Genomic DNA, 12,875 nt, shown 5'->3' with positions numbered 1-12,875 from the left:
AACATGCAAATCCATGAACTAACCAAGTAACTAAACAAGGAACTTGACATACAACCATAAGATCTTACATACTCTTGTTCTTGACAAACCTACATATCTATATGTTCAAATGCTCTTATTCTTGCCATACATACAAGTCTTCATGTGCAAATGTTTATAACAAAACATACACAAGATTTAGATACAAAGGTTGACAACAACTCTACTTCTTATACCCGAAATCACCACATGCTAATCTTGATCTCGTTCTTCTTACAACCTTCTTTGTCCTGTGCTCGCCCCATCTATTCCCATGCACACATACAAACATAGAAATAGCCGGATATCTCCGGTAAGAATTAAATCCCAGTATAAAACAACTAGATCATGCATAACATATAGTTCAAAAAAATACTCATATAAATATCTCAACAAGCATCAAATCAATCTATTGCAATGCATGATTTTAAAAATCTGCTATCAAGTTCTATATCGGTTCTTGGGATCCCGGGGAAGAAGAACACAACAAATCTCCCACCTACTCTCCCTTTCGGGGTGGCGTTGAGCTCTTTTCCCGAACTTTGAAACATTATATCGGGTTTCTAGCAATAGGAGTCGATCTATCTCCTATGCTCCTCGATATATATCCAAACGTCCAAATTCTTTTAGCGAATCTACCATTAAAATTGCAAGGATTGTTGGCTCAATATGAATGCATCAAAATCTAGAAGCATAAGACTAAAAGCCAACTAATAACAAGTTAAATCAAACAAGCAAGTAAGTGTGCAAATACAACACATATACGCACATAGTATGTGGTTTTGAAAAGGGCATTCAAGGAAACCTCTTGAATATTCAAAGCCCTTATTCTAAGGTTGTCTTATACCTTTCAAACTTGGTTTCAAAGCTCTTCAAATCTGATCTAGCTGCACAACAAAACCTCAATCAAAATCTGCTCAACAAACTAAGTCTTGGAAGCTAATCTTCAAAGCAAACCTTGAACTATGCTATTCCGGTTTCGCCGTTGAATTCCCGAGTTCGATGACCTTCAAAACCAATCTGAAAATAGAGCATAGCAAGCTAATTATATCAGCAAGAACTTACATAATACTCAGCTCAAACAATCTAGACTCAACTTGATCATTTTTCAAACCGACGGCGTAACGGTACGGAATCGGTAACCAAAACTGAAATCTAACCAATCTATCAATCAAACCAACTTCATATACATGATATACCAGCAAACATACATCAATATACCAGCATATCAGCAGCTATAGTTTCGAAATACATGCTGTAAAATTCACAAGAAATACAAACGGCATCCAATCTTTGACCCGATTGCGATACTACAACACATAGAAGCTCAAGAACACATATCTAACATCAAATTCTGAGTTCTGTATCATCTCAATTTCGAAATATGCTGGATCATAAAGATACTTACACCAAATCAAAGCGTCTTTCAAGGATCACGGAACTATGCCCGGAATTTAATTCGATCGGACGGATCTTGAGATATTGAAGATTTAAGATAAAATTTTAAAGAATAAAATGGAAGCTCTCGGTTCTTGGCTGAAGAAAATTGTTGAAATCTGATATGTGTAAGTATATACATGCACAAGCTCAATTAAAAGCCAAGTGTCCCACTCAAAATCTGAAAATTGCACTTTGGCCCCTCACTTCTTCACTAGTTGCAATTTGACCCTTGAAACTTCTTTTTAATTCAATTTCAATCCTAAATAATTTAAGAATATTAGAATTTAAATCTAAACTCCAAAAATTCTCAAATTAAATATTCTCGGATTAAAATTAAATAATCTCGAGCCTTACAGGAGTCTAAACCGATCCCAACAATTTTGTGGCGTTAGTCTCTCTCCAATATAAGGTTGATTATCATGAAATGGGGCCGTTCAATTAAATATAAATTTGGTTGTATAAATAAGTTTTGTTATAATTAATCATTGAATAAGAATATGAAAGTAAACTATATATAATACTAAAACTGAAAATGATGCATATTGATCCTTTAAAGATGAACTTACAGGGGAACGAAATCAAGGCCGATAATGTTTTAATATTTTCTTAAAACAAATTCATCCCTTCATGAGATACGGTACTCGAGATTCACAGTGGACGAATATTTATAAAGATACGATGATGAGACCTACAACAACTCAACACAAAGTTTGCACACAGGCGAACATAAATGAGTGCGTGAATTTTATCGGCAAATTCCAAGAACAAGAAAAGAAGAAAGATAAAAAGCAATATTGTTGTATATCCCATCTTTTAGCATCTTATTTACAGGCTCATTGCTGCCCTATTTAACAATAAGATAATTAATTAGATATTTTTAAATAATTTGTTTGTTATTGTTGTTCTAGTCATCCTTATTTTTATTGTTATTGTCATTCAGGGTCATGAGAAAATTTCACTTACTAATTATTTACTTATCATCATTTTTAGAATTATTATACTATTAATATTTAATAACATTGGTAAAATTATAATCAAATTAATATATCAATATTTAAATTAAAGTTAACGTTATTTACAAATAATAAAAATGATAACAACAACTAGGGGTGGACGTTTCGTGTCGGGTATCGGATACCCGATCCAGTTTTACTCGATCGAGTCGGGTTTTTAAAAAAATTCGGGTTTGGGTAGAACCCGAACCCGAAATTATGTTTTTCGGGTTATTTTCGGGTAGTATGGATTACTACCCGATCGGGTTCAGGTACCCGACAATTTTATTTTTTTTCCCATAAAAATTCAATATATATTAGTATGTGTTGTCCGAGACCATATTTTTGTAAGTCAAATATCTAAAGCCCAATCTTATATTCCACATTTCCTCTCCATTTATACAACATCGTACATTCACTATGCCTAAGGCTTTAAAACTAACTCTCTCTCTCTCTCTCTCTCAAACAGTTGATGCCATGACCCGTGAAGCACAAAACTATGTCATTCATATTTTTCTTAACTAAAATGGCCGCGAATTTTTCCTTGAATTGGGTATAACATACCTTATTTGAGGAATGATGATTCTTTTCCACAAATCTCGATTATTTAATTGTTTGACAGAGTTGGGATTTTTTTAAAATTGTGAAAAACAGGTGAAGATTGAAGGGTGGAATAACCCACAGTCCACAAATCAAATATGTAGGAATTTTCGGGTGAATCGAGTTCCGATAGTCATGACTATCCGACCCCACCCTTGACAACAACAATAAATAACAACAAAAATAAATAACAACAACAACAATAACAAAAACAAAAACAATAATAATGTAATTAATATACCAACACTTAAATGATAAAGATTTAAAAAAACTCTTACTAGATAGTCTCATAAATAAATTTTGTGAGACTGATATCCTATTTGGGTCACCCACAAAAATTAATTACTTTATGCCAAAAATATTACTTTTATTATAAAAATGGGCAGAGTTGACCCGTATCATAGATAAAGATAATGAGACCGTCACACAAGATACCTACTCTAAAGAATTATTGTAGACTACCCCTCTGTTTTTGGATCATTGTGTATAGATACGTTGTTGTCTTCTGATATCTCCTATTGATAAAAAATTAATGAAAAAGTATTGGGCGAGTCACGTCCAAAAGCTTAGATCCATGGTCACCTGAAACTCATCGCTCAGTCACCTGCATTGCTCTAGATCCATGCCCACGACAAGATGTTGTGCAAGTTGATCTGATGAGCAAATTTATAACCCGACATGCGACCCAACTCCCGAGCAAACCTAGCCCACTGTCTTCCCGATATCGCAGTGACCCAACACATTGCTCCGCCACGATCCCCACCCAAAAACTCAAGACGAGGTTTATTTTATTCTAAACCGGGTGTAATACACCCAACATGATTTTGTACAAGAACATCATTTGATATTCTGAATTAAATAAAATTATTGTTAGTTCCAAAAGAACATCAATTGATTTTCTCAAATCATGACTTATGATTGCTATTTATAATAGGAGAAACTACACTAAGAGGATGCAACTTGCTTGATGTGGTAAAAAAATAAGTTTTTTCACCGTTTATTGTATTAAATTACATTGATTAAGAATACATACATATATATGTGTGTGTATATATATATGTGTGTGTGTGTATTATTTTGGATCGATGAAAATGATATCAAATTGTCTTACTCAATTTCACCAACATACAATTTTTCCTAAGAATGTATACTTTCTACAACGTCCAGCACGTTGCACCTGCTAAAAAATAGGAGGCATATGATGAGTAATACCCCAATTCACATCGGTCCAATTTATATTTATTTCTTTTAAACTGGGCAAATACAAGACCCAAGCTCAAAGAAGAGGCCGTTTGATTCAGGATCATCAAGAAATCTATAAATAAACCATTTATTCACATTTCGAGCAGAGTTCTCATTTTAGATCTCAATTGCATTAATTCATTATTCTATCTGGTTTTGGATATTGCTGACAATTGAGTCGTCGGGTATTCCTAGATGCGTCTGACACTCTGTTCGTAATGTAGTTGACGATCACTACTTTATTCTGAGGGTTCTCAAGAGCAATAGATGCAGACTCAGATCTAACAGTCACACATCCCCTTGGATTTTCATAACTAATGATTTTATTTTTTTACATCAAGTATAATAATAATAATAATAATAATAATAATAATAATAATAATAAAGACATAACCGAAACTGTTATCGAACCATTTCAAAATAATTTGATTTTTATCCTATATATAATTTATCGTTCTCAATTTCCATATAAATATATGCATGACTTTTGGAGAATGAGATTGGCGCAATGTGCATAATACTTTTTAGGAGGTTGATCATTTGGAGATAAAATATAAAACATGTCAATTGTAAGTCACATTGACATTATATATTGGAAAAAAAATATATGTTTTATAACTTATCAAGTCTTTATTTCATGAATTATTATGAATTGATAATAATGTCTTAACTTTTCTGTTTGTCTTTTAGTTCATATAAATTTTGCATTTGTGATTTTATATGAATTGTGTCCAATAATAAAACCATATTTTTATTTATAGTCCAACTAAAATTGGACTAAATTTAATGTACAAAAAAACTGCTTCGCACCATCCGAACCCTTCTAATGCTCTGATCCCTAACAAAGCAGTAGTTCGGACTATCCGAACTACTCGAACCCAAATTTACTCTTTAACAATTTTTGGACATTCTGGATTCGATATTTTGGTTCAATTGATCATAATAAAATTCTTTAATCATGTTTTACTTGATTATAAACATGATTAACCACTTAATCTTATAAAATGGACCGGGCTAATACAAGTCATCTCCTGATGCGACGGCCCAACGTGCTACATACCAAGACGCCCCTCGATTGAGCAGAGTTTTACCATTATAGGTTTCCGGTACCCATTCATTTGAATTAGCATTCATATCATGTGTATACTCATAATTGCATAATGAGCGTTGTTATCTCTCACGTTCGTGTATTTATTTGGACACCCCATTTGGCGGGTAGTTGCAGGTTGCCTAGGTTTTGGGATCAGCGGTAGTTGGCGACCAGGGGTTTTGGTCTCAATTGATGCCAGCAGTCAATTAGGATTGATCCTCTTGTACATTGGATTTTCGATTGAGTTGTATATTATTTCTGGTTCCAGTTATTTTACCGGTTGTATACTGCAGGGATAGTATTTAATTTAAGTTTTTGCAGTTATCTCTGATTATTGCTGTTTAAGTTTAATTGTATGCTCAAGTCTCTGTTAGTAGGTGATTTTGGAGCGGGCAACACTACATCTTCGGAGCAGCGTGCACATACTGGTGGCGCCTATGTTATGAGCATGATGTTCCAAAGCTTGATCTCTGTTTTTCAGTTTATAACTATTCTTGCTTGTGTTTATCTGTTTAAGTTAATTGCATATCCAAGTTTCTTATTAGTAGTTGATCTAAGATCGGTCACTACGACAACCAATTAAGTCCAAATCCTATATGGCAATTTCCACCTACTGGAGTGTTGAAGGTCAATATAGACGTTGTCCTTCTATCATTGAAATTATTTGGGGTGGGCTTTGTTGGTAGAGAAAACAATGGCGTTGTCGTGTTTGCTTAAGGGAAATTGTTAAAAGGTTATTTTTTCTCCTCATATGACCGAGTTATTTGGTGTTATGGAAGGCCTCAAAAATGCTACCACATCAGGATGGTCTAGGATCATTATCGAAACTGATGCAATCACCGTGGCTCATGCTATGCTATCCACCAAAATCATCCTTTCTCCATGGATGAACCGATTACGAGGTTTATTCGCAGTCTATGCTCCAATTTCAAAGAAACAACTATTAAGCATTGCTCTCAACTCGCGAACAAAGTATTGCATGAATTATATAGACAAAAGCTTACAATGTAGAAGAAACTTTGTTTGTTTGAATGTGGTACCTTTGTTTCTTACTCTTCTTGTAAACACCCATATATTGGTTGCTTAATGTTATTATTTTATTTTTTAAAAAAATAAAATAAATAAAACCGTAGTCACACCTAAGTAAAATAAAAAAAGTGAGAGAAATGGGTAATTTAACATTAAAAAATAAAATAAATAAAACCGTAGTCACACCTAAGTAAAATAAAAAAGTGAGAGAAATGGGTAATTTAACATTTTACTTCATATGCATTGACTGTGAATTTTTGAACAAAACTTGAAGCATTATCTCCAAAATTTAAATAATTTTTTTTTCTAGTTGATTGTTTTTTCATTTACAAATATAAGTTTCAAAATAAAATTTTTTTAAAGTATTTTTTGTTTTTTGAACAAAACATTGAACATAAAATATCGAGATATGAGATATATGAGACGTGTCCCTCCCGATCCCAATTCTAATAATAGTTACTTCAAGGGACTACAATACGAATATAATCAGTCAAAGGGGGCAAAGAATTACAAATTCCCGCCCTCCCCACCACCACTCAGTCACTCTCTCTCCTTCAGCTGTATGCCGCGGCCAACCGCCCGAACTGTGAGTTCCATCTTCTCCATTTTTAGAAATCCCAATTCATTTCCAAGAAACCATATTTTTTTTAGCCACAAAACAAGAAAAATGAGATTTGTTTCCCAGTGGGATTCATCTGGAACCAAGAATCAACAGTTGTGAGCACAAAAATCCTCCTCCGGTCCGGTTTCATCCTCACCATTCCAAGAAACGTATATTTTCTTCAATGGAAGAAACCCCAAAACTCCAAACCCTTGTAGACGTGAAGCCCACTCCACATTGGGTACCAAGAATCTCAGCTGAACTCACGGCAGAAGAATCTGTCAAAGAACAGAGAATACCCTTTCCATTCTTCAGGCCGCTCTCTCAGAGAAAGGAGAACACTTGGATCATATCTATATTTGTCATCCTTCACTTGATTGCTTTTACCGCCACTATGTTTGTAAATGATTGTTGGGGCAATTCCCATGCGCAATGCGCCGTCAAATCCCTTGGAAGGTTCTCCTTTCAGCCGCTAGCCGAAAATCCTTTGCTCGGCCCCTCAGCTTCTGCGTGAGTCTTTTTCTAAATTGTGTTGGATTTTGAACATCCTGAATTCATTTCAAATGTAATGCATTATATTTGGAATTTACTGAATAAATCTTGTGTGACAATGCGATCCGAGCTGATTGAGTTCATCTTAAGTAAAGTGGTTATATTATATGGGGTTGGGTTTGATTTCTTGATTCAATGTATTGATTTTAGTTTCTGTGGATGAAGTTCATCGGGTCCATAAATCTTGTATGTAATGTGTTAATCTGATCCGAGTGAGTTGATTGAACATGTTGATTGTCTTTGATACTTTGCACTAATTTGGTCCTACTGTAGTGGTGTGATCTTTCCTATATTATATTGAGTTTGTCGATACTGTATTTTAAGTTATTTACTGAAATATTACTAAATATCATGGGCCTCTTGGACTTTTGCTTTTATTTGGCTGATGAGTGGACAGCGGTGGTACTCCTGTAGTACATTATGAAGGGTTTTACTTCCTTTGAGTTGTTTTGGTGTGTGGAATGGGAAAACGACTCTGAAAGATTTCAGTTTCTTGGTTAAGTCTTTGATGCAATCTTCTGTACGCAATAAATGACTAGTTGATTGGCAAAATACATTTTGCTATCATGATATCATACTGAGATTGTTGGCATATGCGGTTGTCCTTCCATTTTATACGACATAGAGGATCATCATTCCTTCTTTTGTGCCAACACGCTCTTAAATTTGCACAAGTGAAAGCGATGCAAGAAAAAGGAAATGAAAATGTTGTGGGTGTCCCCTTCATCATATCATCTTACTTATAATATTGAGAAAGAATCCCATTTCCTTTTTGAGATATAATTCATACTTTGTTATATTTCTTTCCTGATGTAGGCTTGATTCGATGGGGGCGCTTCATAAGAGATATTTGGTGAAAGGTCATCAACCGTGGCGCCTTCTCACGAGCTCATGCTTGCACGGAGGTGTTTTCCACATTATCATCAGTCTTTCTAGTGTAGTATTTGTTGGAATTCACTTGGAGCAAGAGTTTGGACCATGTAAAGTTTCCCTTCATATATACTTTCCTCTTTTACGGAATCTATGTTTGAAGGATAATGGATTAATACATCTCCTTCCTTTTAATTCACTGCAGTGAGGACAGGACTTATCTACATACTTTCAGCCCTAATGGGTAGTTTGGTAGCTGCTTTATTTCTTCAAGATAGGGCATCAGTTACTTCTTCCGGTGCGTTATTCGGATTGCTTGGTGCATTGCTGTCCGGACTTATACGAAATTGGAAGATTTACTCCAGAAAGGTCCTTAATATATCTTTACTAGATATGCTTCGATGTTTTTAGTGAGACTAACAATCTTTACTTGTTTAATTGCAGTCTGCAACTCTTGTGTTGTTTTTCATCATCTTGACATTGAACACAATAGTCGGCCTGATGCCATATGTCAACAACTTCTCCAACATCGGGGGATTTCTCTCAGGATTTCTTACTGGTTTTATGCTTCTATTCAAGCCAGAGCTTGGGAAAGTATATCGTATTAAAGGCTTTTTGATTGAATATGATGCTAAGAAGATGGTTCAGGACAGACACAAGTTTGATAAACCAGTCTTGAGGAGTGTTTGTCTGGTCATTTTCAGTCTTGTGTAAGTTTTTGTAATCAGGTCTATTTCTTCTTTAAGAAAAAAAACTCGTCTTTCATCATATCTGACTATTTATTTCTGTTTTCACGACTCCAGACTTGCTGGAGTTACTGTTGCTATTGTACAAGGAGTAAATGTGAACAAGTACTGCAGCTGGTGCCGTTACATTGATTGTGTTCCTTTGAAATGGTGGAGCTGTGACGACATAACTATGCCTTGTGAGGTATTGGAACAAGCACTCTACAAGGATCTCTCTTCTTCATCATTTACTTAGTTACATTACATCCTCATGTCAAGTTGAATTTTTCTCTACTCTGCTTATCATTTTATGTCATTCCATCTGAAATAGACGACCAACGTATGCAACCACGATAACCCTGATGCTGTTATTCAATTTATGTAGCTAATGCATTCTCGGTTGTGCAGGCGATGACAAGCGCTGAGCAGTTGACTCTGACTTGCTCTGGCAATGGCAAGTTTAGGGTGTTGCCTTTGGCTAATGTCTCAGAAGCAAGAATCCAGGACCTATGCTATCTCATTTGCTCATAGGATAAAAATCACATGTAAACGTAACCATGTAAATTTGTAATGCGTGTATTCCTTCTTTAGGTTGCTAGTACACTGTTGCTGTACATGGTGTTCAAATTTGGTCATTGTTGGTTCCCAATACTTCCCATTGTGGATTTAAACTTGCTTGACCAAAGAAAACAACTTTCATGGTTTAGTTTTTTTCTGTTTCCTTGGTATATCTTTTTCCGAATTTGATTTTTCTAGTATGAAGCAAATGAATTAATTGGATCACTTCAAATATGATATCAGCCAGAAGTTTTTTATTAAACATTTGGCCATCAGATTGACCAACATTACTCCTAAGCCATGTCACCTCAGTGACAAAAAAAATAAATAAATAAACAAAAAGATCATTTCCAAGTTTTATTTGTTTCTTTCATATTTTTCACAGAAATTTCGAGATGAAACCAGCCTTAATTAAAAACATAATCTATGTAAGGTTCATTTAGTTGGATAGATGGGATTGCGTAGATAAATACTATTGTTACTCTAGTGAGACGTGGAATAGTATTGAATAAATATTAATATTTTTTGTTTGGTAGATTAAATTTAAGATAAAATGATAAATATAAATTTATGGCATGTAATGATTAATAAATATAAATATAAATAAATGAAATATGTGATGAATAATATTGCAATTTTATATCCAGTGATTTGATTGATACAAGATAAATAATCCATATATAAAATTGCAACTAAACATTTGATGAAATACTATAAGGCAACTACATGTAAGTTGTAACCTCATACTTTAGAAGTATACGATATATATGCATGTCAATGAGCTAGTGATAGATCCAAAAAAGGATCAAAGCAAGCAAACATTTAGTTTGCAGACGCTGAGATAAACTAAGGTAGTGTTTGAGAGAAGTTTTAGGAAGTAATTCTCAGTTTTTCCTATACAAAAAATTCAAAATTTTGAGTTAAGAAAAAACTGAGAAGCGTTTCCTATTAGCTCTCCTAAACACTATCTAAAAGAATTTGAGTTTTCCCTTGGCCAGAGATGATTTTGCCCGCTGCAAATGACAAGATGTCTTTTGAGCCCCTTCCAGATTGGAACACGAATTGTTGGCTCCAAGCGAGACAGCAAAGTAAAGATAAATGGTGCATAGAAAAGCAAGGAGGGCAAAAGCAGTGAGAAGGAAACGATGTCTTTGAACAAGAGTTGCACAACTTCCCAATTCTTCTCCTCGTCCGTGCTGCTGTTTCTTTGATATGGGTTCTGAAAATACAGTCTGGGACTGTGTCCTCCGATGAGGTGACGATATCATGCTTTCTAGAGCCATAGCTTACACTGAACAAGAGGTTTTCTGCATATTTACCATCCATTCACTAGATCATAAGGCCTTCATGGACTCTAAATTCATCACCAGTACAATGTCCATATACGGTACAAAATGAATTCATTTGCAAAAGGATTGTTATAAGGCAGATTAAAAAATGTAATGCAACGAAATATTGAGGAAAAATTACTCGATGATGATGGATTTTTACGAGTCCATAGCCTAGAAGCATAATATGTTAGAAAACAGGTCAAAAACCTTTCTTTTATACATACCATTGTGCAACAGAACAAGAAAGCCCACAACATCAATGAAGATGATTGCGGAGCATCCATTTGCACATAAACGTAAACAAATGCCTGAGATAAGTACTCTTAAACCTCACAGCCAAATTCCAAATCTCCAGTCCCCGAAACTGATATTTCCTTGTATCCTCGTAAATGCACATGGAAAAATTAACAGCTAAAAAGCTACCTGATTCAGACAGAGCAACAAGACCAAAATCCATCGGAGGCCACACTTATTCTATGCTATACACCACCTAATATGATCAAATTTGGCTGTTCGAAAATCGAATCCCAATTCACAATTTAACATCAACATTCTTCACACGAAATTGAAATCCAGGTTTCCCACGCCAAAAAAAAACACAAAATATGGACTACCACAAGCTCGTCCACAAACCATTTGTATAAGAAATTTGCCAAGAAATCTTAAAAGCAAAGGAAAACATAACGAAAAAACGAAAAAAAAAAAAAAACTTGTGAAAGAAAGAAAACAGAAACGAAAGCAACCTGCTTACCAACGAACGATCCAATTGGATGGAGTGATGGCCCTTGGAATCGAAATCACAAGAATTCTTGGAAAGAAAATGGAGGTAGTTGGGACTTTAGGTGCTTCTTACGCCTCGGCTACATATGGAGAAATGCCTCGTACAAAATATTGCCGTCACGTAACCTACGCGCTTTTCCTGCAATTTGTTTACGTAGCAACGGAGCGGGTTCAGGCAAACCATTAGGGTCGCCTCGTGAACCCGGTGGGTTTTGGTCAGATTAAATATAATATAATTTTATTAAATAAAAAATTTAAATAAGTTAAAAAAATTAACAAAACATCATTGGATTTATTTTTCAGATTTATATAAATAATATTTAAGACAAAAAATATTCTCACAAGTTAAAATGAATCATTTTTATTTAATTAATAACTACAAACAAAATAAAAATTATAATAATATATTTTCATATTAAAATAATCATAATATATTAAAATCATTTCAATCTATGACAGTGTTTGCAATAGATTGTGCTTTTGTAGAAGTGATTAATTTATAGATTATAAAAAAGTTAAAAAAAATCAAAAGTTGGTAGTGTTTGAAAACAAATGTGAATCAAAGTTGGGTAGTGTTTGATAAATAAGTGATTAGAGTGATTTTAACAATGACCTTCTTATTAGAATCACTTTTGAGAATCATAATCACCACATGACTAGCTTTTGGATTTCATTTAAGTTAAGTATAAGCTAACACATAATCTAGGTTTAAGAAACACACAAAAATGATTTTTTTAAGCTAAAAGCTAACAATCACTTTTTTTTATTGATTGCAAACACTCCCTAAAAATATTATAAACTCAAATTATGTATAAAGTATTGATTATTTAATATAAGAATATAATTATATGTTATTAATATATATATTTTATATTTATAAATTAATATATATATTTTTGGCGGGGCGGGTCTCGGGTTGGGTCCGATCAAACCCGAGTCCCACCTCGGACCCCGCATGTGGACTCGACTAACCCGGTCCAATGCGGGGTAGGGTTTAGACTCGACCTATTGTCATTCATATATATAATTGAATATATATTATTATGA

General features: G+C 34.2%; 1 protein-coding gene and 1 long non-coding RNA gene across 3 annotated transcripts; one reads left to right on the top strand and one right to left on the bottom strand.

Moving 5' to 3' along the window:
* Window positions 1–6,983: 6,983 nt before the first annotated feature.
* Window positions 6,984–9,732, top strand: LOC140885273 (inactive RHOMBOID-like protein 8). Its single transcript, XM_073292223.1, has 6 exons — window positions 6,984–7,522; window positions 8,381–8,544; window positions 8,640–8,803; window positions 8,879–9,144; window positions 9,238–9,364; window positions 9,568–9,732. The coding sequence occupies exons 1-6, from the start codon at window positions 7,197–7,199 to the stop codon at window positions 9,688–9,690; spliced, it is 1,170 nt and encodes a 389-aa protein (XP_073148324.1). The 5' UTR covers window positions 6,984–7,196; the 3' UTR covers window positions 9,691–9,732.
* Window positions 9,733–10,321: 589 nt separating this feature from the next.
* Window positions 10,322–12,003, bottom strand: LOC140883822 (uncharacterized). 2 transcript variants are annotated; one of them, XR_012150467.1, is made up of 2 exons: window positions 11,792–12,003; window positions 10,322–11,024 (listed from the first exon to the last, which is right to left on the bottom strand). It is a non-coding gene; the product is annotated as an uncharacterized lncRNA (long non-coding RNA). The 2 variants fall into 2 exon arrangements; XR_012150466.1 differs by having other exon boundaries at window positions 11,800–12,003.
* Window positions 12,004–12,875: the final 872 nt, after the last annotated feature.

This window comes from Henckelia pumila, chromosome 2 (genome assembly GCF_033568475.1).
Source record: "Henckelia pumila isolate YLH828 chromosome 2, ASM3356847v2, whole genome shotgun sequence".
Taxonomy (NCBI): domain Eukaryota; kingdom Viridiplantae; phylum Streptophyta; class Magnoliopsida; order Lamiales; family Gesneriaceae; genus Henckelia; species Henckelia pumila.
This window is presented reverse-complemented; position numbering and strand designations above follow the sequence as displayed.